Source organism: Oreochromis niloticus, linkage group LG7, assembly GCF_001858045.2.
Source record: "Oreochromis niloticus isolate F11D_XX linkage group LG7, O_niloticus_UMD_NMBU, whole genome shotgun sequence".
Lineage (NCBI taxonomy): Eukaryota > Metazoa > Chordata > Actinopteri > Cichliformes > Cichlidae > Oreochromis > Oreochromis niloticus.
The window spans coordinates 44,200,264-44,227,144 of NC_031972.2; the positions used below are offsets into that span (position 1 = coordinate 44,200,264).

The 26,881-nt window shown below is 44.4% G+C and overlaps 1 protein-coding gene across 10 annotated transcripts in view; it reads left to right on the top strand.

Moving 5' to 3' along the window:
• Positions 1–26,881, top strand: part of ap3b2 (adaptor related protein complex 3 subunit beta 2) — a 74,350-nt gene that overhangs the window by 40,742 nt on the left and 6,727 nt on the right. For 3 of the 10 annotated variants that reach the window (XM_005453086.4, XM_019361830.2, XM_025909109.1), the window contains exons 14-27: positions 805–914; positions 1,108–1,284; positions 3,460–3,646; positions 5,118–5,248; positions 9,483–9,521; positions 10,236–10,350; positions 12,944–13,121; positions 13,264–13,429; positions 13,826–13,913; positions 14,438–14,547; positions 14,673–14,901; positions 15,527–15,611; positions 17,648–17,745; positions 20,926–21,064. In XM_005453086.4, coding sequence (XP_005453143.1) covers positions 805–914; positions 1,108–1,284; positions 3,460–3,646; positions 5,118–5,248; positions 9,483–9,521; positions 10,236–10,350; positions 12,944–13,121; positions 13,264–13,429; positions 13,826–13,913; positions 14,438–14,547; positions 14,673–14,901; positions 15,527–15,611; positions 17,648–17,745; positions 20,926–21,064 — 1,852 coding nt within the window. The remainder of the gene's footprint in view (positions 1–804; positions 915–1,107; positions 1,285–3,459; positions 3,647–5,117; positions 5,249–9,482; positions 9,522–10,235; positions 10,351–12,943; positions 13,122–13,263; positions 13,430–13,825; positions 13,914–14,437; positions 14,548–14,672; positions 14,902–15,526; positions 15,612–17,647; positions 17,746–20,925; positions 21,065–26,881) is intronic. The other 7 variants (XM_019361828.2, XM_003447557.5, XM_025909110.1 and 4 more) reach the window with 3 other exon arrangements.

Here is a 26,881-nt window from a genome sequence, read left to right on the forward strand (position 1 = left end):
TGAGGGCATGTTATCCTGCTGGAAGCAGCCATCAGGAGACGGGTACACTGTGGTCATGAAAGCGGTAGACATGGCCAGCAACAATAACCAGGTAGGATGTGGCATTTAAATGGTGCTCAGTTGATACTAAGGGTCCAAAGTGTGTCGAGAAATTATCCCCCAACACCATTTTACCACCAGGATCCTGAACTGTTGATACAAGCCAGGTTGAATCTGTTTCTAGGTTTGACATCTTGTGCATTCAGAGATGCTCTTCTGCATAACTTGGTTACTATTGCTTTCCGATCACCTTGAAGCAGTTTGGCCATTCTCCTCTGACTTCTGGCATCAACGAGGCATTTCCATCCAGAGAGCGGCTGCTCACGGGATGTTTTTTCTTTTTCTGACAATTCTTTGTTCTACAGGTGCTTATGCAGTAAAATCCCAGTAGATCAGCAGCTTCTGATACTCAAACCAGCACGTCTGGCATCAAGACCCATACCACGTTCAAAATTATTTAAATCACCTTTCTTCCTCACTGCATTGCTCAATTTTAACTTCAGCAGGTTGTCTTGGTCATGTCTTAATGTCTAACTGCACTGGAGTTGCTGCCGTGTTTTAGGCTGATTAGATACTTGCATTAACAAGCAGTTGAACAAGTGTAGCCAATGAAGTGACCAGTGAGTGTATTTCTACTGTGAATGAACTGATAATTGAACCCTGAATACTTTCCACTCATTGACTCGGAGCATTAGAGATGTTTAAAAGTATATATTTATTGTTCATTTCTGATTTCAACGAGTGACTCTTCTTCCTTTTGTGCAGAGTTGGTGGTTGCCGAGTCAGTGGTCGTTATCAAGAAGCTGCTGCAGATGCAGCCGGAGAAGCACAGCGACATCATAAAGCACATGGCGAAACTGACCGACAACATTCAGGTAAGAGTCTCTTTCATGACCTGCAGATGGTATCTTACCTCAATGCCTCATTCAATATCTATTATTATAAACCAGGTGTCAACTAAGTGTCCACTAATTGACTCGGGCTCTTGAACCACTGTTTACATGCACGGTAAACCTGTTTCTGCCAGTCTGCCCCTGTAGTAGCAGTGCTATCAACCTGTGTTCTCAGGTGCCAATGGCACGGGCCAGTATCCTGTGGCTGATTGGAGAATACTGTGAGCATGTACCTAAGATCGCCCCAGATGTTCTGAGGAAGATGGCCAAGTCCTTCACTAATGAAGAGGACATTGTGAAGCTTCAGATCATCAATTTGGCAGCCAAGCTATATCTGACCAACTCCAAACAGGTGGGAATGGCATGTTTTTCTGTCACTAGTATTTATGGGTGTCCTTTTGTTCTGTCTCACTTCCCTCACCCACAAATCGGTCACAACAACACAACAAATGGCTGCCCTGCCCTGAGCCTGGTTCTTCTGCAGGTTTCTCCCTGTTAAAAGGGAGTTTTTCCTTCTCACTTTCACCAAGTGCTTGCTGATAGGGGGTCATCTGATTGTTAGGGTCTTCTCTCTTATTGTAGGCTCTTTGCCTTACAATAAAAAGCACCTTAAGGTGACTGTTGTTTTGTTTTGGTGTTATAAATACACCAGTTTCAACCCCAAAAGTCTGAATTTATTAGAAACAAAGTCTGACCCATTTGTATGAACATTTTAGAGGAAGAGGAATTTAATCCAGAATAAAAACATTTCAACTCACACATTTAATTTCACTTCACAGAATAAATTACTCAAATATCCACTTTGTCTTGAAAATTCAAGTCAGCAGTGATATTTGTGCTAGTGAGCAAAGACACCGTCGTAAAGGCCAAATCTAATCTTTAATTAAATTAGGCTCACTGCTTACAGCAGCAGAGTGCAGCTGGGAGGATTCAGGAGGGTGATAGTCTGGCTGCCTTTCCCTGATAATAACTGTGAATACACAGAGTCCTTCTACCACATCAACAAGGTCTGCTGATTCAAATCATCATCATCAAAAAAAAGAAACATTTGAGATTACATTCAATATCCAACCTGTTGTTTTTAAAAATTATCTTGCAGTATTGTGCATAAATGACTGAGCATGATGTTGGCTTTCATTTAGTTTGTGTGAACAAGGCTGCTGTCAGGTGACAGAGCGCACTAAACACACCTCTGTGTCTTCCACACACACTCTTCTTTCTGTCTCCTCCAGTCTCACCTGGGACATTGTTGCCACCTACACTTATGCACTGTGTAAATTTGCAGTCTAGAAATAAAGGCAGTGACGCTCTCACACAGTCATTACGCTGCATATCTTCATTAAAAGTGCTCTTTGCAATGCAGACCAAGTTAAAGAAAAGTCAAATAAACATGTCGCATTCAGAGTCAATTTTCAAATGATTTCCAAAAAAGTGTTGAGCTTTATCATTTGAGTAAGCTTTCAATCAGGGACTCTGTCTTTTTATAAATTAGTTGCAGACTAGTTGCCAACCTTCACCAATCTCCTATCACCAATTATGTTTTTTTCTTTTAATGTGATGAGGTCTTACAGGAATCCATGAAACCAGAAACACGTCGGTGTATCCAGATATTTACATGCTTTTGGTTTTTCTTTGTGGAAGGTTCATACCAGGGAGTCTGTTTGTGTTTAAAATGTTTTAAAATCGTTTAACAAACAGACTTTGAGTTTTTCCACAGAACACCTAATTCCTGTTTCCAAACAGTCAGTTTTTAAAGTGGTTTTCAGCAAAAGTTCTCTAGACTTTCTGGAGGTATTTCTTTTTCGCTCATTTTCAGTCCAGCGCTCGTTTCTGACTACTTTCAAGTACCTGTAAAACACCATGGAGGCTCTGTCATGGTATGGGGCTGCATTTCAGCCAGTGGTGATGGAGCTCTTCTTAAAACTGATGGAATTACCAACGCAGAAAAGGACTGTCAACTTTGATCCACCATGCAGTATCATCTGATTGTCTGACCGGCAATGGCTTAGTTCCTTTTAGCAGGACACCAAATACATTTCCTGTACAGTAAAAGCATACCTGGATAAGAAAACACACAGGTGTGTCCTTGTAATTGTCAATTATGGATTAGCCTTCCCAGAGCTTGGGCCTCAGCACTTCTGAAGCAGTGTGAGATCATCGTGACAGAAAACTGCACCAAACGTCAGCCAAAATCCATAGAAGGGCTTTGAATGTCCTTCAAGAAGCAAGGAGAACTATTCTTGAATAGTGATACCCAATACTGATTTTCAAGCTTCTTGTTTTTGTCTTATATACAGTATTCCCATGTATGTTTGCACATTTCAGTGAGTCACATCTTTTTTTTATGTTATAATAAAATATTAGAGGTGGCTCAAGACTGATGCAGTAGTCCTGTCCTCTTAGACCCTCTCAAACAAATCCACAGCTACATACATTCCCACACTGCACATGCATGTAACGCAGTAGATAAGGTGTTGTTTTACTGTTCTCATCTTCCACCTTCCTTTCGTGTCCCTTCACCCCTCAGACTAAACTGCTGACGCAGTATGTTCTCAACTTGGCCAAATACGACCAGAACTACGACATTCGCGACCGGGCACGCTTCATTCGCCAGCTCATCGTGCCCACCGAGAAGAGTGGAGCCCTAAGCAAGTATGCTAAAAAGCTGTTCCTCGCCCTCAAACCTGCACCCGTCCTTGAGTCTCCTTTTAAAGGTACAGAAGCAAGTCAACAGTAAGTTTTGTCTTCTAGTTTGTGAACTTGTATTGCAGCTGTTTGAAAATTATGATGGCAGAAATAGTTTGAGCAATGTTATTAGGGTTTAATTACCATCAGTCGTGAACCCCATAACAAAAATGAGACAGTCACAATCAATTAAACACAAAATTGAGCCATAATTTCCTGCTGCTCGGTGTCTCTCTGTACATGGGAGACACCTGAGGCAAAAACAGCTAAAGTGAAAGAAAGAGGAAGTTATGGGCTGTTTAGGTCTACACAGCCAGCAGATGCAGCTGCAGCAATGTCTCTGCATCAAATATAACGTATCCTTCTCAGAGTCATAACTCAGTCAGATATCAACACAACTAAGGCCCTTTTTTTCCACAAGTATTGTGATTTAAGCTTCCGGGGATCATTATCTCAATTTATTCCAATTTTAAATCTACAAAACAGCTTGGAAATCATCAGCAAGTGATTTTTTTTCCATGTCTCCAAGAGCTGTTTGAGGATATAGTTTTACAAAATTACAGGTTATCCAAAGGTCATCCAGAGCATTCACACATCTTTTTTGTAACTGTGAGTCTGTCCTTACACCGGGAGCATTTTTATTCTTCACATGAACATTCTGTCCATCTTTTTATTCATCTAAAGTACATCCAGCGGTTTTGCCTACAGCTCAGCTTTCTGATCTTCACGTGGCAGCAGCCTAACAGTAACCATAACACAGAAAGGAGAATCCACTCATCATCATATTACAGAGCAAAGTCTTGAGATTTGAGATTTTAAAAGTTCATCCCGATTTCCTCTTTGAGCTCATCTCCTTGTGCTCCTCTGGATCACTTCCAGGGTGTCTGTATTTCAAGAACTCTCCCTTGGTTTAATTCCCTGTTTGCCACTTTGTAACCTCTGTGATACACACTCTTCTTCTTTGAAACAGCAATCCTCCAACTTCAATTTTATTTTGGGACGGAGGACACAGTTAACACTTAGACACTCTTCTAGCTGTTGGTCCTTTTTTCTGTCTCCCTCCCCTCTCCCTCAACCTGTCAGGCTAAATGGCCGTCCCTACCAGGCCCTGGTTCTACCGGAGGTTTCTTCCTGTTAAAGGAGTTTTTCCTTCCCACTTTTGCCTAGTGCTTGCTCACGGGGTGTCATCCAGCTGTTGAGGTTTTCGTCTGACTTTTGTACAGTATAAAGTGCCTTGAGGTGACTGTTGTTGTGATTTGGTGTTATATAAGTAAAACTGAATTCCACTAATAACTCCTGTTTGGTCACATGCACATAGTCAAAAATAGAAATGGGTCCAGAGGTGCACAAGGAGATGACTTTGAAGTGGAGCTTAACTAAATTTAAGGCTGTTGAAGTTCTTACACAGAACTTTGTGATTCTGTGTTATGATAAGAGTGACTCTGCTCTTTCTGTTGCACTGATCTCTGTGTGCTTGCATTTTTCTTCTTCTTTTTGCAGATCGAGACCACTTCCAGTTGGGTTCACTCTCCCACCTGTTGAATGCCAAGGCTGGGGGCTACCAGGAGTTGCCTGACTGGCCTGAAGCTGCCCCTGACCCCTCCGTGCGCAACGTGGAGGTGAAGGAGTCTGTGCGTGCAGTGGGAACAGTAACACACAGAGACACAGGGGCCCTCTGGGGGCCCCAAAGAATGGAGGGGAGCGAGAGTTGCTCCTTCCCCAGAGCAGTGCCTCAGAGGGGTTGGACAGAGTCACCAGAGCCTGACACTAACTCCAATATAACATTGATTCCTCTTTCACTGGTCATCATTCATTTGCTTACAGCTCATTAGCATTAACAGCTCATCCTTTTTGGTCTCCATCTACTTCAAAATGGATGCTGCTTAACAACTTCCCCATCCATGGAGGAGAATGAGTCACAAAGGAGAAAAGAGGATTATTTTCATATTAATGAGAGAACATGTTAGACAGAAAGTGCCTAATTTGAGAACCCCCGAATCATTACAGAAACAGTCAGTAGCATGAAGCTCCACCTCATCCTCTCTGCTGCACTCGCTTCTGTTCAGCAGCAGCTCACTCGCCCCATCCAGATGTTTCCTGACAGCTGTTTGAGCCAATAGCACATGTGATAGAGAAGAGAACAGATTTTAACAGCAGCATGCTGACAGTAGTGTTAATGTTTAGTCATTACTTAAAACACAAAAGTCTGTCCTTTTTAAAGCATCGGCCCAAATCTCCAAAGCCTCCTCTTCTTCTCCATCCCATTCACTCCATGTGCCATCGGTTCATCAGTTAAATGAAGACATGAAATCAAGACTTGAGTGTTTTCACTACTCCATCTAAAAAAAGGAAGAAAAGGAGTCAAAACTTTAAATTTCAGTAGTGACCTCAAGGCTTGATTTTGTTGTGACATGTGTTTGGTAACAATAATGTTGCTTTTTAACACACAGCGCAGAAATCCATGTCGTGTCTCTTTAAATGTGAAGCACATTTCAGTGTGGTGCTACAGGCGCCTTTCATGTTCTTGACCATGATTTTTGTACAGTTTAGCCGGCTAAACACATCAGTGTTTTCGAGTGTTTTCCCAAGTGGATCTTTACTTCTAGAAAATTGTTGTTTTGTCATCAGGATGGCCTTTTATCGTGTGGTAATGCAGCTGAAAAATGAGCGTTTGGCAACCTTCAGTGACTAGGGAAAAATACGTGTGTAGGCTGCTGACTGTTTGCTTAGTCTGTGGAGGACTTACTCGCACGGTGGTAGTGAAACATGAACCAGAGACTGTTTGCCTTCAAGGTAAAAGCTGAGCCTTTTGAAATGTGCTGGTCACAGCAGTAAGGCACAATTTTTTACTTTGAAGGAGAGTTCTCTACTTTTCCAGTTCGCGTCATATTTCTCACAGTTTCATTGCTGCTCGGCTAGTTTTCTCCCTCTGAGTGATCTGGGAATCTCTCAGCGTCTGTGTTTATATACACAAACTGAGTCGCACCCAGTCGCACCAGCTGTGACACCTGCACGAGGTTGCAAACACGGAGCCGTGCACGACCAGCTGAAATGACAGCTTTGCCAGGGCGAGAGCGGCGGGTACAACAGGCTCATCACTTGAATATCTATATCGAAAATATCTATATATAGTTTTCAATGTGCAAATGTACAAAAAAAAAGAAGAAAAAATGAAGATCTTTTTTAGGGGGGGCATTTTTGCCTTTATTTGATATTGGACTAAAACCACAGCATTTCTGCTGCATTGCATATGTCACCTGCTCAACCAGTGGGCTAAACTAGCACTCTGTAAGTGTAAAAATTAAGGACTCACTAAAGCAAAAAAAGTAAAAAAGGTTATGAGCAGTAAATTACTAGAGTGATTTATGAGCTGTTACATGAAGATATAAATGCATGCAAATTAGTCCACAAGTTATTTTTTAGCTATAATTCCAAACAATATTTGTGGCCAGCCTTCCAAAAGCTAGGATCTGCCAGTCTTCCTTGTTTTAAGAGTATATTTAAGCTAATTAATACTGATTAGGTTCAGTTAATGCTGTGTTTTTATATCCAGTCAGACTCGTTTGATTCCCCTCTTGATGTCTCGTGGCTAAAACGCAGTTGTAATCAGCAGCAAAGCTAAATTTCACAAATTTCAGAACATAGGGAGTGCTCAGGGAAGGAATCAGACCGAAAAGCTATAGTGTGCTTTTCAAATCATTATTATACATCATTTGTAGTTAAAGAGCAAAAGCAAGCAGAGCTGTGAAACACTCAGTACTGTCCTTTGAAGTTCAGCTGCTGGAAAAACTGCTCTGGGTTATTCTGAAAGTCTCCCATTACATCCACTCATGTTGTGGCTGTTAAAGCTGAGAGGGTCAGTGAATCCTCTGAAGCCTCAGCCTCTCTGACAGACTCTCCTTCTGCTATACGGTCCTCCACAGACAGAGGAGGTCATAACCACCGGAGAGGGGCGGATCAGCTTACTAGGAGACTGGCGAGAGGTGCCCCTCCCTTTGAGTTTGGAAATGCAGTGGTGTTTGCGTTGATGACTGCTCTCTCTGTTTCTTCCCTGCCTGTCAATTAATGTCTAAACTGCTGATGCTGGCATTTATACAAAATGATTTAGGTGACATCATAGAAATAAATCCTCTGTCAGTTCACACGAAGTAAGGCTAAATCTGACCACTGTGTATGTTTCAAGTAGACAGAGGTCCAATAAATTGGTTAGTAATAAGCAGTGGGATAGAAGTTACTTTAATTTTTAAAAACAAAGCTGATTCAAAATTGTAAATGAGACCAGTCAAAATCCATTCTTAATCTAAGGAAAAGATCTTGTAGTCTCAAGATTTACTTAATCATTAAGCTCCAACAGGGGCTTCCAAACATATCACACTGTCTTTATCAGCAGTTTTGGGACTTCTCTTTCATATTGGCTGAAAATTTTAAATATACAGCGAGTTTCATGAGAAACAATCTCCATGTTCTTATCTTAAACCTCTTCACCTGCCAGCTTGGAAAACATGTACCTGTGAAGCTTACAGGTGCACGCTGTCCAAGCTGGATTCTCCAAACCCACCTGATGAGTTCCTCCCGCTCATGAGATTTTTGTTCGTTTGTCCAAACACTGCCCTAAAACGAGTTTGAAGCAGTAATTTAGTGGCAGGAGTGAAATTAAAGGACCTACAAGAACTTGAAAAGATTAATATTTGGCAGGAAGGTATATCGTGAGAGCAGAGCTGTAGAAGTTAATCGTCTGACAGAAAGTTATTCATTCTTAAAGACTTTTTCCAGGCTTTGCTTTAGAAAGCAGAAGTGCTGATGCTCAATGCCAGGCTAGTTCTGCCTCAGTGCCTTTTGATAAGCAGCCAACAATTAGACAGGGTAGATTACTGAAATGAACATTATGCTACATTGTAGAAGCTCAGGGAGCTTCCATAGGAAGAAAGTCATGCAGAATCTCCATCTATAGAAAATAGACATCGTAGGAGTGGTCGTGTGACACGTAACGCTAGTAAAGTAGTGGAAGGATGAAGGGTGTTTCCCTTTGGGGTTAGCTAAAACCTCCTTTTTTAAGTTTCTAAATGTTCAAGAAAATGTATGAATGACGCCCAAATCTACACTACTAAGGAACAGATCTGTTTATTTTATTGTTTCTCTTTCACTCAGTTGCACTTTTTAGTGACACCAACATAGAACAGAAGCCTTGTGAGAGCAAAACAAAATATTTACCGTCTACTGAACAGATTTTGACCCGCTGACGGGGACTCCTCCAGGTTTCCTCCTGTCCACCTGCTTGGTTTTCTTCATAAAGTTTGTGACTCGCTTGCTGAACGCGTCACAAATGTTGTCACGTGATTTTTTTAATTTTTTTTTTTGATTGATGTGATTTGTTCTCAGATTTCTTCCTCTACCCCTCTGCTGCTCCACCTGTGCTGCTCTTCATTCAGCCCATCTAACCCATGCTAGCATACCATACTTTGTTGCTGGTGAAGACTAAGTGCATTTTCATGTATTTTTTTTTTTGATGTATTGGTGAAGTAGTGAATGCTAATGTTGACTTTTAATTTGACAGTATGAGTACGTATTAAGGTATATCCAGTAGTTATATTGGAGTATGTTGATTTTTTTACCAATAGAAGTTGTCCTTTTGATTACTTTGATCAAATACTGTGTTTAAAAGTTATCATGTAATTAAATTTAGGATTATTCTTATTATTTTGTCTCTGTGATATCCAAAACTGTTCTCACACATTCTTATTTTTTAGCCCCTGAAACCTTCCTGTGCCTGTTTCTCTTGCTCTCCTGACTTTTATTCTAAAAGAAACCTCTTCCTTCTTTTTTCCTCATCTCCATCCCAATCTTTTTTTTTCCTACGTCTGCCAGGTTTTTACGCTGCTTGAAAGAGTCACAACATTAACAAGTGTGAGTCAGTTAGCGGCAAACAGCCACATGTTCTCGAGCCTCAACCCATATAGCCGCAAAAACCCAAGTGCTTTTAAACTGAACGCCTCCCTCCCGCATATAGTAGTCGCTGTTCTGTGCTTAGCTCAGCCAAAGCTACCTGAAACACAGCACCCTGTTCCTCAGTCTCTACCATTAAAGAAGTGATTCTTTCAGCAGGCAGTGTGGTGCTCAGGCACGTCACGCAGCATTAGGCTCCTTGTGGGTATTAAGTGGGGCTGAGATGTCCGTGCTCATTAGCAGATGGCTCTGGTTAATGAGTTTGGTCACAGAAAAAGCAGATGGCCTTTTCTTTTTAAGTGTAGGAGGATAGTTACTGCTCCTCAAAGATATCACTTCTCTTAATGGAACTGCTCCCTTATTATTACAAGAAAAGCATTTCTGCAACTGGTCATGAAGGCAACACCTGGTGCTAACGTCTCTGTGTGCAAAAACAGAAAACTCGAATCAAAACAAGTAAAGCATTGGTGTAAATTTGCTCCCTGACTGTGGGATCTGAGAGCAGATCTGCAGCAGTGATGGCTGGCTTCTTTTGGCTGCATCACGCCCAGGCAGAGGCACTCATGGCCATGCTATCTGCCCACGTTTCTGCTTCTGTCTGAGGGTTTTCTCTCTGAGGCGGGGCTGGAGGCTTACTGTTTGTACTCTCGCTTTTTCTGTTTTGTTTTATGCCAGGTGCCTGAGTGGACCAAATGCAGTAGCCGTGAGAAGAGGAAAGAGAAGAAAGTAGAAAAGCCGTTCTACACCGACTCAGAGGGAGAGTCTGGTCCTACGGAGTCTGCTGACAGTGGTAACTTTAGGCTGCTGGCACTGATAGCATGGTCCCTTCTTTGGCTAAATGAGTAGTGCTCACAACAGGGGTGTGTGTTTGTGTTTGTGTGTGTTTTTGTGTGTTTGTGTGTGAGACTTTTGAGTCAGTGTGAATGATCTTGGTAGGGGCTGGTAAAATGAGACAGTCTCAAAGAGCAAGCTCATTATCAATTGAATTTTATTAGTGTGTGAATGTTTGTGTGAATGGGTGAATGACTGGATATGTAAAGCGCTTTGGGGTCCTTAGGGACTAGTAAAGCGCTATATAAATACAGGCCATTTACCATTTACCATTTATTACAAATCACAACTGTCACCTCAGTGTGCTTTATATTGTAAGGACCCTACAATAATACAGAGAAAGTCCTAAGAATCATATCACCCCCTTTGAGCAAGCCCTTGAGATTTGTGTTGTTGACCATTTCTATAAAAATCTAAAGAAATAAGGTCCATCTCTCAATCCTTTCTAACTTTCATACCCTGTTTGTGGCACTCAGGTCCAAGTCCAGCTGTATAAATCTTTAAAATTGGTCATAATGCCCTAAGACAACTAAAGACTTCAACAGCAATAACAATATTGGCTGCAGACTATTTCTCAGGGGGGTTAATGCACATTTAATGTATTAACAGAAGAAATGTATTCTACTTTGATTTATTGGCAATGGAAAAAAATATAGAATATTACCAGATGAAAGCATCAGTACTGAGTTTGAATTTATTGTTTAAATATGTTGCATAAAAGTAAACACAGAGACCAATCAAGGGTTGATGGTTACAAGTCGATGTGCAGCGATTTTCCAGCAAATTCAAACGAGTGTGTGATGATGAGGATGTGGAGACAGACAGCAATATATACAGGAGTGTGTGTGGAGAGCTAGTCAAAGCCAGGGGTGGTGACATTGTGACATAAATGGAAAAAATGTAATTAAGAATTGCAGAATGTCAACGGCTGCTTTTAACCTGCGTATATATGGTGCTGTCTCATGACTTCTCATGAGGTTTCAGGACCTCATGATGTATTGTGAGGCTTGGGTCATGTGAAAGCAGCAAAAGTCACATCAATTCTGCTCTTATTGAGGACCATTATCTGAGGACCACATACAGAGGTGACTCAAGGCAGAATTGAAAAAAAAAAGGAAATTTGTGTTGTTCATACTGGACCTCATTCACTCCCAGTGCACAAATCTGTTCATCCAAATGTTTTCACCTGCTTTATTCTGCGAGTGGATTAACAGCAACATAGGTACAAGCACACCTGTCTATTTATACTGATCCAGATTTTTTAATGTAGTGCATTATTATCTTATTTTAACAGGTAAAAGCAGTTCTGTGAACATTAATGAAGCCACTGTGTTATTTAAAAAAATAGATCTGAATCATATGAGTAAAATGAGAAACTAGGTAGCAGTTTATAATGCTGTCTGTGGAATTTTCCAAAATGTTTTCTGAGTTTAGTGTGGAATTTTCAGTACATAAAAATATTCCCCATTAATTACAGTGTGAGATGCGGAAGTAGAGCTACCAAGGAATACAGCCCTCGACCTTAAAATAACTCTAATAACACCTTAAGATGGGGAAATATAGAAAAGCCCCATTACTTCCAGGATAAATTTTGTCTCTTATTGTCTAAAATACACCAAAATCACTTAAAAATACAAATAAGGTGAGGTATATCGCCAGTTGCTGCATGTCTTCCTCCTGCTCTTACTCCCAGCCTTCCCATCTTCTGTCCCCTGTCCTGTTTAAATAAAGGCTAAAAAGCCCAAATAAACATATTACAAATTTGCTTCAAGAGTTATTAAGCCTCAAGTTTAGGCACTGAAAATTACATCCTACATCCAGAGTTTAGTAACTTTTGTGAAATTGCAAATACTGTATGAAGTGCTAATTTGGATATTATCCCTGTACTCTGAATATAGTTTTATGTTATTTTAAGAGCTTCATATTATTCTTACTTTTAGCAGTACTGACTGAAACATCACTGCTGTTACTAGCTTTTGAATATCTGTTGACCTCAACAGTGTTTCAAATTAAACAGAAAGTAAACCCCTAAATGTCTGATTCCATCTGATCAGTTATCTTTAATTGATAATCTTCTTTTAAGAAGATTATCAATATTCCTCACTATTACTGCTGCAGAAACTATCATCGGCTACAATAATATTATAGACAAAACATAGTTTTGTGAGTGTGGGTGTAGCATAAAACACCTCTGTCTTTAGTTCTTTGTGATGTGTCTGCCTCAGCTTCACACTGAAAGAAAATCTGAGAATGTCAGTTAAAAGTTTTGCTTTATCTTTTTTCTTTTTCCTCGTCTCTGGAGGAAAAAAGTGTCTGAGGCATCAATAATACAAAGGATAATAAAAATTTGATCTCCTCTCTGGTGAAAAACCTTTGATGATCTCGACTCTTTTTGATGGTAAAACAGTTTAAAACGCAGACGTCTCACTCAGTCTCAGCTGCTTTGTTTGTCAGAGGACGCCGTGTGAGATGTGAACACCAACAGCCTTCAGATCACACTTACTCTGTGCAGCCTATCTAACCTGCTCTCCCTCTGACCTCTCCCTCCTCAGAGTCAGACTCTGCCACTGGCTCGGAAAGCAGCAGTGGCAGCGAGGAGAGCGGGTCGGGATCAGAGAGCGAAGAGAGCAAGGAAGCCTCCGAGTCTGAGGAAGAGGAGGAGGAGGAGGAAGAGGAAGAGAAGAAGAAAAAAAAGAAAGATCTAAAGAAGCCAGTGCAAGAAAGCGAAAGGTAGACTGCTTTAAACTGCATGCCATGTCAGGGCATATTTGCTGGACTATGGATGTTATTATTAGAATAGGTGGTCGCTTTGTTTGTAGAAAATAAAGTTTGACTCCTTGAGGGAAGTTTGACCTCTGGTTTCCTTTGACAGTGAGCAGAGCAGCGAAGAAGAAGAGAGGAAGCACCAGAGGAAGAGTAAACCGCGCAAGAGCGAGTCAGAGTCTGAATCTGACGAAGATGAGGAAAGCGAGTCTGAAAGCAGCCAGTCGGAGTCTGAAGACTCCGAGTCAGAGGCTGAGGTCAAGAAGAAAAAAAAGGTGCAAACCAGGGTTAACTACAGAGGAAGACCCCAGGAGGAGGGTGTATCATTTTTTTTTCATTTTTAAGTAATGGACATAGAAGCTTGCAATAAATATAAAAGTACATGACTGAAAATAAAGTTTCACACAGCCACTGCTGTTGTTATGCTACCTACCACCACCCGTGTGAAACTAATGAATCCGCTCTTTCCATCAGTGTGTGTTTCCATCGTTAGCGGTGAATAAAAGCACTTTGAAACCAGATTATTCTTTTTGATACAGCCTGTATCTAAGAAGGTGCTAAAATTCTTATAACCTTAGCATTTCAAAATACAAGAGAGCGCAGTTGTGCCCCATTTCCTATACAGCAGCATGAACAGCGTCTATTCATGACAGCTTTTCTTTGTTCTCCAGCCGGCTGAATCTAAACCTCCTCCCAAGCCTGTCAAGAAAGAGAGCAAGAAAGAAAAGAAAGAAATGTCTCTGCTCGACCTTGATGATTGTAAGTTGTATTTTTTTTTTTTTTTTTGATCTTTCCAACTTTTCTTCTCAGACAGTAGAACATTTATGGCACTCTCTTTAGCAAGGAAAGCAGTCTAAGCAGATGTCCACATCTTCCCAGAACCGTCTTCATCTCTTTCATCCGAGAATCTCATCCCATTTCAAAATGCACGAATCACTTCTGAATTAGATCTCAGAGGTGCCTGAACCATCTCATTAGCTCTTTTTGAGGAGCAGCAGCTATAATCTGAGCCCCTTGTGGATGACTGAGCTCAAGGGTTTGGTCACCACCCACAGATGTGTCCACAGGATAGGTAGGAAAGTAGAGCTTCCATTAAACCAATGCTCTCCTGTCATTCATGTACAAACCGTCCAAGATACTTAATCTCTCAACCAGACTTGGAGATGCTAATTCACACCTAAACCCATTCACAGTCTACAAAGAGCCAAAGGGAAAAAAAATCCATTAGATGACTGCACTCTGGTCTGAATTTGGGAACATCCTCCCGTGTCTTTCTTTCTTAGTTGAACCTGCTCCCTCACCACAAGTCACACCCGTCAACACCTTCCTGTCCAACAGCCTCGTGACCGACCTGGAGGGGCTGTCTTTGTCTGACTCTGTCCTCTCCCCAGCAGTAAGTGTTTCATATTATTTGCTTGTTGACATCTTTATTCTCGGTTAGTGAAGCGATGAAATGAAAAAGAAGAGGAGGGGTGAAAAAACTAAAGCAGATGACAAACCAGAGGGGTCTTTTTACAGACCATTGCTCCCTCCAGCACGCTGAAGAGCTACGAGCTGCTTCACCGGATCACGGGTGAGGGTCTGTCGGTGGAGTACTGCTTCAGCCGGCAGCCTTTCAGCCCTGACGCCAACATGGTGGCAGTGCAGATGCAGTTCACCAACAACGCCTCTTCCGACACCAAGAACCTGCACATAGAGGACGTGAAGCTCCAGTCTGGGATGAGGGTCAAGGAGTTCCCAGAGATTGGTGCGTGAGATCGTCCACTGTGCATGAAAAATACAACCCTGCTAGCAGTGCTTGGAAACTGCACTGTTCATTACACCAGATAAAACAGACGTACTTGTTGCAGATGTCGGTGTTTTTTGTACTGACAATAATTTTGCTTCAGGGAAAACTGTAAATTAGATGCTGAATTTTTGTGACTATGAATTTAAAAATGCTGCAAAGCTGCAAAACCGCATTAATATGGGCACAGTGGTTACAGTTCAGTGACTTGAATGGCCCTACCTGAGGCCTGACATCAGCTACACATGCACACATGCCATGAGTTATGTGCCCTTAAATTTAAACCTTTAAACCCAGTCTGTAAATTATGTTGCCTTCATCACTCGAGTTGGGCATTTTAACACAGGAGTCCATCAGAGTTTACTTGACTTAGAGAAAAACAAAGTGTGGCAGTTTTAAAGTTGTCAGCAGCTCCTCCATCTCAGTTTTCTTCTTAGAGGACACTTTTTATACAAGGTCGTCTCAGATGTTTCAGTATGAACATTCACATCCTAGTCTTTGTCTCGGTTTTTCATGTGACTTTTAAGACTTGTGCCTGTTTTTGTGTGGAAAGACTGAAGGCTTTTTCCTTCCTCCATTTCCACAGAGCTACTTCCGGCAGGTGAGACAGCCACAGCCGTGATGGGCATCGATTTCTGTGATTCAACGCAAGCAGCAAACTTCCAGCTGTGGTGAGACGGACTCTTGATTACAGAGGGTAGACCTGTGCAGTCCTGCTTCTGGTTGTTGGTCTGCTTCATTTTGGGGATTTGCTAGATTTGCATTTGAGCTGCAGCAGTTAGTCTGCTAAGCCACTGATACGTTGATACACAGACATGAAGTTAGTTAATTATTTTGAAAAACTCTTGATTTGATTCAGTTCGCGTTTAATAAAATCAGAGGAAACACTCCAGTGGTTTCTGAATTTCTTTAAAGCTACAGGCAGTCATTTTTTGAGGTTAATGGGAAAAAAATAGTTGTACTTATAAATATACACAGATTATTGTGCAATCATATCTTCCAACAAACTGATGCACTTTTCATAAATTAAGTATATAAGACTGGCTCCGGTTTGTGGATGTCCTGCCAGTCTAAATGTAGTGGCCGAGGTGGACATGATTGTTCTCTCTGATTGAGTTTTAAGTATGCAGCTAAAGACCAACCACATATGTGGTACAGCAAAGGGAGAGGAGAAGAGAACTCACAGGCGTTTCTGTGCTATGTGGAGGCAAATGTTAACTTGCATCTGCACCTTCAGACTAAAGATATGAAGGATTATACCTGCGGTTTATCATCTAAGAATGAATCCTCTTCATCAGACAAGCAAAAACAAAAAGACAACATGACAGGCATCTGGACAAAACGTCATCCTCTTCCTTCTGATCTCAAGAATCAGAATCAGATCTTTTAAGTATGTGTAGATATACAAAGAACTGGGCCCTAGCTATTTCTATTTTCTAAGTGTATATAACAGAGTAGACAACGGAGACAACATGTTGCAGACAATAACAACACATAAAACAGATTTATAGTGCAATGGTGGAGCATCCAGAGATGTAGGAGTATAATTCATACATAAGGACTGAGTATATATAGATGGATATGTACAACATCGCCACTATCCTCATCTCCTGAACTGAATTCAGGGCTCTAATGTGCATGAAAACGTGCATAAACATCCCCATTTGTTCTAGATATTATCATAACTACTTACTGTCAGCAGATTAGACCCTCTATCCTCCAATCTCTGGAGAGGTGATATCAAGCCAGCAAAACAACAACAGCTGCTGATTATAAGCTAACATTATAACAGCTAATGTTAGGCACCAGTATCTTAAAGATCATACTTCCTTCTGATAAACAGTTTGATTACTTTCTTACATCATATGAGAGTTTATTTGCAAAGTGTCCAAGCCCAACACTTGGATCTACTTCAAAGAAAGTTTCACTAACACCAGTTAACAGCAGCTAACTGAGGCTAGCAGCAACACTTAACTAAAAAGCTCAACAACTCGCCCAAGTATCGCTGTTATCGGACACAAGTGAGCTTCACTGACTCATCGACTCCTATTGGATTCATTTTAAAGCCTAATCCAGAATAAACAGATGTGGACACACATTGACAGCTGACATAAACAATAGATTCACAACCTACACTCACTACAGGCCACCTTAGCTAGGATTGTGCGCTTGAACTGGGAGACTTAAGAAAACAGAACTCAGTTGACTGCAAGCTACAATCTACTGAGATCTAGTGGTGAGACTTTACACGCTGTACCTTTAAAAAAGAACCAAAGTTGACGACTACATCCTTTCTGTTGATTTTTCATGCCTTTTGCTAAGTTTAAAGAGAGCGATTGAACCTACCGATGACAGAGATTGGTAGTGACTAAGGTTTCTGCTTTAATAGTTGCAGCTTTTGAAAGTGTGCATTGACTCTTTAATAATTTTTACTAATTTGAATCTTTGGGGGGTTTGCATAACATATTTGATGACACCTACTGAAGCTTTGAGAAATACTGATGAACATTTTTCAGTTTCCTGTTGTTTTGAAAACAGTCATGAAATTACCATCAGACTGTCAGATCAGATATTTTACTTGTATCATTTAAAAAATCTTATTCCAGCTCCGTCATCCCACCAGGATCGGTGCTCTTTGGGAAACTTTGAAGTTTAAGAACAAGAGACAAAATAAAAATCCCTGACACTACCATTCCTCCTTTTTCAGCACTCACACCAGGAAATTCTTCGTGTCGATCCAACCACCGGTCGGGGAGCTGATGAGGCCCGTCTTCCTGACAGAGAACGAGTTTAAAAAGGAACAAGGTGAGTGAAAATAGGCCGTGAAATATTTCTGATGTCCTGAATGATGCGACCCTAAACCACTGTCTCAGTTGCTGCTTTAACACCAACACATCTTTAAATGTTGCATAGTCCAAACAGGGAGCTTGTTAACATGTTAACCACTGAGCTAATGCTGCAGCGCTGCAACTCGTAAGTTTTGACCATGAGTGTTAGTAATCTACTCTGAATATACACTTCATATATTCTGTTCAAATATAGCGCTCATTTCATTAGACTGTGAATAACTGTTGTGATGGGGTTAAATGTTTGAAGTCATGTGGGAACCACGTGCTGAATATCTAAAGTTAAAAAGTTAGCACGTACATGAAACTTCAGGAAAAAGCTGACATGATGGAGGCCACTAGGCTTGTTCTGTCATTGTGTTTGACTTGATTTGATAGGCCTGAATTTTTGAACAGTCAATCAATGAAAATACAAATGAAAAAATTGCTGCTGATCAAAGACATTGAGATCTGCACTTTGATCTTTAACAGTTACGCAGAGAGGAAAGCATGCAGCGATGTCACCCGGTGATAATGTGCGTCATACAGTGTGACACGATGAAATCAGGACCTTTTAATTAGAAAGTATATTTCACTTTTCAAATGTGTGTTTTGTTTTGTTTTTATTTTATAACATTGCGAGCAAGTCATTTGCCACATGCAGTAAACATCAAAGTAACTGCCTGATGTTTCTGAGTCTCAACATCATCTTTCCTCCAGAGCAGGAAACAGTTTTGTCCATCAGCTACGTTAAATCCACCAATACAAACCAAAGGTTTGCATTAGACGGTGTATAGTAGAGCAGCTGCAGACAGCGGTTACCAGCATGTTTCTGGTTTCTGGTGTTCGTTTTCCATCCTAACAGTGATCGAGTTTTGAGCTCTAACAAGCCCACAATGACTCTTTAAACATGTGTCATATCCACGGTTCCTCCCTCTCCATACTCTCCCCCATAGAGAAGCTATTACACAATCTAGGTAAGTTGGCTTTAATAGATTTGTTGTTCCCAGCTGTCTGTGTGCCACCTTTCCTATAGCCAAACTCATCCTCACACAGACCACCCCCTCCTCCCATTCCCCTCCTCCCTCCTCCTTTAACACATCGTGCTAACTCCCCCTCCCCCCTTCTTGCCTGGGTAATCAACACTTAACTGCATCTCCTGGTCTGTAGCTGCAGACACCTGCAAACCTGCCGCTCACACTCTCCTGCTCCACCAGGAATGGCTGGAAATGCTCATCCACTGATCCTCATTCACTCTTCCACATATACATCTGGCTCACAGCAGCACTCAATCATGTGCTTTCTGATAACCACCAACCATGCTGGGAGTTTGAACTGTTGGTCATCTGTAGTGCATCGGTCTAACAGGCACTGAGTTTTGTTTTGCAGGTCAAAAGAGGTCTTGACATCTCAGTTAAAACCAGGTTATAGTCATTCAAGAGGAAATTATGTCTTTAGTTCGTATTGAGGTCTAGTTTTTAAATCAGCAAATATTTGATTCAGTTCAGACTTTTGACTTTGGTCACTTTTAAACAAAACTTAAACCCCTTTTTAGCCAAAAAGTTCCAGGACCTAAGATCAGGAACTGGGAGCTGAAGGAACCTTGGTGCACGTTTCAACTATTGTTAATACATTTAGTGATTTAAACCCTTTCAAAGTGAACCAAAGATATTGACCTAATCTAAAGAAACAGATTAGCTGTGACTTTAGGTCCAAAACATCTCTGTGTGTTGAGTTGAGTTATCAGTCAAAGTTGAACTAGTGCGGGACCTACTCTCCTGTAATACCAGGTCATACCACAAGATGGCGCAATAGGGCCGCGTAACCTTTCATTCCTTGCATTTTTATTTACATTGGCAGTCTGATTCTATACACTGGTCAGTATATTCACTCATATACATGAGAGATCAAGCATGTGGATCCATCTGTGTGACTCCTTGAGAAAAAGGCCAAAAGTAGCTAAAGTCTGAGAGAGCAGCACACATCCAAAAACATTTCACCACACTCACTGGTATAACACTGCCCCCTGGTGGTGACAGCTTTAATAAAAATGGGAACCATTCTCACAGCAAAATAAAAGTACCCAGTTAGGGGGAGGGACTCTGTGGTTGTTCCTTAAATATCTGTTCTACAATGCCTGTGCTGTGACTTGAAACAATCCTTATGCAGGTTTAGTTCTTAAATACTACAAAAAGTTCCTGCTGTGGAAACGCTGTATATCTACCTGTAAGTGTGATACAGAAAACATAAATATCTGTGTGGGGGGAGCAGTTAAAGTAAACATTTGACTGGTTTTCTGCGGGACCCACAACATTTTGTGCAATTTTAATTTTTTTCCCCTATTTTGTTATTTTGTGCTCCCTCACACAACTTACTGCACAACCTCTTGGCAAGAAGCTACGATTGTATTAAATTTGGGTTGGCATTGTAAAAAAGTTAAAATGAAGCATGCATAGACACTAACACTACGAACTGATTGCAGTCTGTTTTAGCTAAATTTTCTGAGTTTAAGTTTTCTGTCACTTAACTTATTATAGGACTTGTTTTACATCAGAGCAGTATTGATATATAATACTGAAATACCAGTTTTAACCTGGACATCCAGGCGTCTTTTGACCAGCAAATCACCAAACAGTTGCTCTCTACGAGCCATCTTCGCACAAGTGAGAAAATTAGTACTGAATACATCTTTCACCCAGAATTTCTGTCTTTGGAAATACACTGAAAAATGGTGACTCGAGTTGGTTAGCAGTCAGAAATTTGCTTTTTTGTGCTGTAAATTCACCAACAAAATCCTGTGTTCAGTGGGAAGCATGAGTACATTCCCGTGTTAAGTGTTAGTAGCATTTACAGTTCTTGATGTACTGAATATTACATCAGTCCCTCTGAGAACTTTAGCCATGTTCACTGCATTGTACAGTATATGTATATAATACTGTACATGTCTGAAGCTAGCAGATACCCTGAAAAAGAATAGCAATGGTTAAAAAAATGAACTCTGTTACTGTACATGTTGTCTTCTTCTTCTTATTATTATTATTATTATTATTATTATTAATACTATTATTATTATTAAGATTATTAACTGCTTTGCTTGTTTTGCTGCTGGGAGGGAGAGGATTCCTGTCTGACCGGTGCTCTGCTCCTAAAACCTCCACAGGTCAGCTGATGGGCATGAACGAGATCACAGAGAAACTAACTTTGGACGTCAAGTGCCGAAACGAACACACCATCGTCCAGAGAGTGACCACCGCTGCCAACCTCAGCAGAGTGCCCTGTGGGTCAGATAAAGAGTGCAGGTGAGAAAAATCACTCCTGAGCAAACCGTCTTGTTATCTGAGCCACCTTTTAATGCAAATTGCGCTCTGTGTGGCGTTTGTCTTCTGCAAGAAAGGACACGGAATCATTTGGGAACAAGATCTTTGCCAAGATCAGCTTAAAAGTGTGGCTTCACGTATTTTACGCAGATTTTAAAAATCCACTAAAGGAATAAATTGTACATTTTTCAGACACCTATAAATTTTAGTTCCAGCTTGAGTAAAATAAATGATAAAGAAGCACATGCTGTCAGGAGGATCTACCTTGACATGACAATAAGTAGGCTGTGTGCTTTATTCCTCCGTCAGATCCACTCCTCCTTTTTGACATCAGGTCTCAAAAATCACCGACATTATCTACACCACAGAACTAATAACATTTAGTCCTATTTAAATTACAATGTGTGTTTGAGTTAGAGGAAATCTGAAAATGTTAAGGTCATAAGTAGTTGGACTGTTGATAGTTTAAGCTCAGTTCGGTTTTATGTATATACCATCAAATTATAACAACAGTTGCATCAAGGTGCTTTATATTTTAAGGTAAAGATCCAACAATAATAGAAGGAAACACTAGAAAAAAGTTGCTTCCTGTGTGGACGTTAAACATGATGACAGAGACCAGTGTCTCGATTCGTGATTGAGGTGTGAGACAAACGACCACGTCCAAGTGAGTCAAAACAATGATTTTATTAAACACACGCGTGGGAAGATACACACCACTACACTGTCAGCATAGCTCTCTGCTAGAAAGCACACTTCAAATGGTTTTTAAATATCAGGGTTCACGCCCCTTCTTGCGTCAAGCAGATACGTAACATGCATAAGTTACAGTTAATGACAATTAAAGAGACATTTTCACCATCTTCACTCCAGGTGTTTCCTGTGGTTGTTCTTCTTCACTCTTATCTCTGGAACACCATGACCACATCCTGTACAAAACTGTTGCTTTTGCAGGTACAAAATGCAGCTACAAGCAAAACATATCTCACCTCTACCCTAGAAATGAATCTCCGTGTGGTCTGTGTCTGTAAGCGTGTTGGCGTTGACCTTTACTCCATTCTGTGTCACCTTTCACCACGGATCATCTAGACCACATGTGTCAAAGTCAAGGCCCGCGGGCATAATAAATACGATTGCTGATCGGGTTTGTGAGATGGCCACTGATTTAAGAACACAGTTGTGTGAAAGAAGCAAAATTATGCACTTTATTGCTGTGGATGAAAGTATAGACATGATGGAAATTGCACAGCTGGCCATCTTCATCTGAGTGGAAATATTGAACATTAAATTGATGCACAGGACAACGACAGGAAAAGACATTTTTTAAAAAGTATTGTAGCGGGTCAGGGCTGTTTTGGGGTTCTGTTATTATAGTTCTCTTTCTGTTGTCATGTTGTTATGGTGATGAGTGACACGCTCTCTCGGCGACTGTGTTTCCGGTGAGAAGGCGCCTTTTTTTGTTGTTGTGTTGTTGTTGCCGCTGAGGAGGGAGGTGGCGGCAGTGTTCTCGGCAGAGAGAAATAAACGGGTGCTCCCAAGAAACCTCTGTCTCCTCCATGTCTCAGCTCGCCACATTGGTGTCAGAAGTGGGATTAGCTCACCCCCGCCATAATGGAGAGAGACATTCGGAGGCTGGAGCAAGCTGTCGAGGAGAGCATCCGCTGCTTGGGAAGCTGGCGATTGAGGAGAGAGGAAGCGGGCGGCCATGTAAGTCCCCCGACGGGTCCCGACGGCGCGAGCGCACCACGGCGGCGGCCCGTCGCGACAGACGCTGGGGCAATGCTTCATGGGCTGCCTCTGTCGACCGACACACCGAGCCCCCGACAGCGAGCAGTGATGCCTGCAACGCCAGCTAAGGTACCGAAATACAACGGGCTAACCCCACTAGAGCCCTACCTCTCACAAGAACGGCTAGCCGCGAGGCATAATGGCTGGAGCGACGAAGAGGCTGCTACACACCTAGCGCTAGCATTGGAAGGAGATGCACTGCAGGTACTCCTTGACCTAGCCCCGTCAGAGCAGCATAAGCTCCAGGCCCTCACCATAGCACTCGAGAGGCGATTCGGGCAGCGGCACTCCACTGATCAGAGCAGAGAGCAGCTGACCAACCGGAGCCGTCGGCCGGGGGAGAGCCTGGACACCTTTGCAGCGGACATGTTGCTGCATGCTCGTCGTGGCTACCCGGAGTTCCCAGCAGCAGCCCGTGAGGAGCTTAGCCTGCATGCTTTTCTGCGAGGACTTTTTCCAGAGCGATTACGCCAACACGTCCGCCTGGCCATGCCTCAAACTCTCCGTGAGGCGCTCCTTGAGGCTGAAAGGGCCGAGCTGGTGTTCACCTCGCAACCTAACCAGCAGGTGCCCCCCCTAAACTACCCCCAAATCAGAGTCGCAGACTGCGACGGGGAGGGGGAGGTCGCCGAGATATGCCAGCTGCAACCCTCGGTGTCCCGGAGGCGTCCTCGTTGACCGACCGACCGCTGCTACCGGTGCGATGAGCCTGGCCACGTGGCGCGTGACTGCCCAGCCCCTGCCCCGAAGACCAGGACTACGCAGCCTCAGGGAAACGGGGAGGGAGCGGTGTAGCGAGGGGACCACCGCTCCAGCTTCCTGCCCCCCTCCAAGGACGATGCACGGTGGTGGGCCGAGTTGGGCACCTCAAGGGACTCTACCTGAGCTGCTGTGTTGAGGACCAGCCATGCCAGGCCCTGGTGGACACGGGGTCTACCATTTCCCTGATACGACCTGGCGTGCTCCCTGGAACGTCCGGGCCGTTGGTGAAGGGTTGGTCGCCCACCGACACCCAGTTGATGACAGTGACGGGTGAGAGGGCTGATATGCGGGGGAAGAAACCGTTGCGGATCCGAGTGAAGGATCTGGAGCTGGTGCACGACTTCTGGCTTGCTGACATTCAAGACCAGTGCATTATCGGCCTTGATCTGCTGACCCGCTGGGGGGCCTGCGTCGACACCGCAAAGCGGGCGATCACTCTTGGCACAGAGACTCTTGCCCTCCAGTGCGGTCAAAAGCAGGGAACGGAGGGGACCAGAGCCAGACGAGACAGGCGTCGGGCAGCTGCCGCTCAGCAGATTTCGGGTGCCGGTGGCTCCGGGTCATCTCTACTCACCTCAGCCCCGACCTCTCAGCCCGACAAATCTCCCTCGACCGAGACAACCGAAGCTGTTGGTGACCTGTGGCAGCGCAGCAGCGTAGGTCTCAACGTTGACCAACGCCAGCGGTTGAGATGCCTCCTGGTCGAGAATGTGGACATCTTCGCCGCCAGCGACAAAGACTGCAGGCAGACGGGGCTGGTCCAGCACACCATCGACACCGGCTCTGCTCAACCCATCCGTCTGCGCCCACACCGGCTGCCCCTCTCAAAACGGCAGGTGGCGGAGGAAAAGATCCGTGAGATGGCTGTGGCTGGGGTGATCGAGCCGTCCAACAGCCCATGGCGGCACCCGTGGTCTTGGTGGGGAAGAAGGATGGCAGCCCAAGGTTCTGCGTGGACTTAAGCCGTCTCAATGCAGTCACCAAGAAGGGCTCGTACCCGCTTCCACGGATCAACGAGGCCCTGGATTACGTTACCGGCTCCAGCTGGTTCAGCTCCCTCGACCTACGCAGCGGTTACTGGGAGGTGGAGCTAGCCCCTGAAGCAAGGCCTAAGACTGCATTCACCATTGGACAGGGGCTGTGGCAGTTCAGGGTCATGCCATTTGGGCTCTGCAATGCGCCAGCAACGTTTGAGAGGCTGATGGAGAGGGTGCTCGTGAACATCCCTCGTAGCCGCTGTGTTGTGTACCTGGATGACCTGTTGGTGCACGGTGGCGACTTCGAGAGTGCACTGTCTCACCTGGGCGAGGTCTTTAGCGCCATTCGTCGAGCTGGGCTGCGGCTCAACCCTGCGAAGTGCCGGCTGTTGGCGAGAGAGACTACGTTCTTGGGCCATGTGATCAGTGCTCAAGGTATCGCCACCGATTCCGCAAAGATGGCTGCGGTCCGGGACTGGCCGACTCCCTCGAACGTCAAAGAACTGCAGAGCTTCCTGGGCCTAGCCTCCTACTACCGTCGGTTCATCAAGGGATTCGCGACGATAGCCAGCCCCCTCCACCGCCTGACTGACAAGGGCCAGCCGTTTGGCTGGGGTGATGCCTGCGCTGTGGCTTTTGCACAGCTGAAGGAGGCCCTCACCAGAGCCCCAGTTCTGGCCTACCCCGACGCCCGGCAACCTTTCATTGTGGACACTGACGCTAGCAATGTAGGAGTCGGGGCGGTCCTTTCCCAGCAGGACGAGGCCGGAGAACGAGTGGTGGCATACTTCAGCCGTGCTCTGGGGCGAGCCGAGAGGAACTACTGCGTGACCTGGCGGGAGCTGCTAGCGGTGCGGCACTTCCGGCCATACCTGCACGGCTGCCGGTTCCTCCTGCGCACTGACCATGCATCTCTGACCTGGCTCCTGAACTTCAAACACCCAGAAGGTCAGGTGACCCGCTGGCTGGAGGTCCTTCAGGGCTACGACTTCGAGATCCAGCATCGGGCAGGTCGGCAGCATGGCAACGCTGATGCCCTCTCTAGACGGCCCTGCATGGCCGTCGAGTGCCGCTACTGTCTGCGACAGGAGGAGCGGGCCCAGGAGGCGCTGGGGGTGGCTACTGCTCAGGCCACAGCCAGCGGAGGGGGGTGGCTCCCATTGACAACGCAGCAGCTGAGGCGGGAGCAGGAGGCCGACCCGACGTTGTCGGGTCAGGAGCCCAAGGTGAAGGCCTACTACTCCCAGCACAACAACCTGGAGACCCACGACGGCCTCCTGTACCGGAGATGGCGGGCCCCCGGTCAGGGCAGAGATCTCCTGCAGCTGTTGGTGCCTCGGTCGCTGCGGTCGCAGGTGCTTGAGCTTGTCCACGGCTCGGTGGGGGCAGGCCACTATGGGAACGCCAAAACTCTCCGCCGCCTCAGGGGACAGTTCTACTGGCCTGGCTGTCGACGGGATGTGGAACTTCACGTGCACTGCTGTGACACCTGCACGGCGCAGAAGGGCTCCACTGCCCCCCTTCAGCAGTACTTGGTGGGGACCCCGATGGAGCGAGTGGCAGTGGACGTCCTAGGGCCTTTCCCCGTTACGGAGTCAGGGAACCGGTACGTGCTGGTGGCGATGGACTATTTCACAAAGTGGCCGGAGGCCTACGCGGTGCCGGACCAGAGGGCGACGGCGACGGCAGAGAGGCTGGTGGAGGAGATGTTCGCCCGTTTTGGGGTCCCGGCTGAGCTCCACAGTGACCAGGGGCGCAACTTCGAATCGAAGGTCTTCGGGGAGATTTGTCGGCGGCTGGGGGTGGAGAAGACAAGAACCACACCGCTCCACCCGCAAAGCGACGGCTTGGTCGAGCGTTTTAACCGCACACTGGCTACCCAGCTCGCCATTCTCACCAGCCGCCACCAGCGGGATTGGGACCGACATCTGCCCCTGGTCCTTTGGTCGTATCGGACTGCGGTTCAGGAGTCCAGCCAGTGCACGCCTGCCGCTTTGATGTTTGGGCGGGAGCTCTGGACGCCTGTGGATCTGGTGTTTGGGTCCCCCCCGAGCCGGAGATTGACGGTGGGCCAGAGATGGACTACTACAGGAGGCTGAGGGAGCGGCTGCAGGTGGTTCACGACTACACCCGCCAGGCCCAGGCCAGCGCCGGAGTACGACCGAAAAGAGCCTACGACACCAAGTGCCGGGGGGAGGCTTTTGTGCCTGGCGACAAGGTTTGGGTGTACTGCCCGGTTCGCAAGAGAGGAGTGTCCCCGAAACTGTGCAGT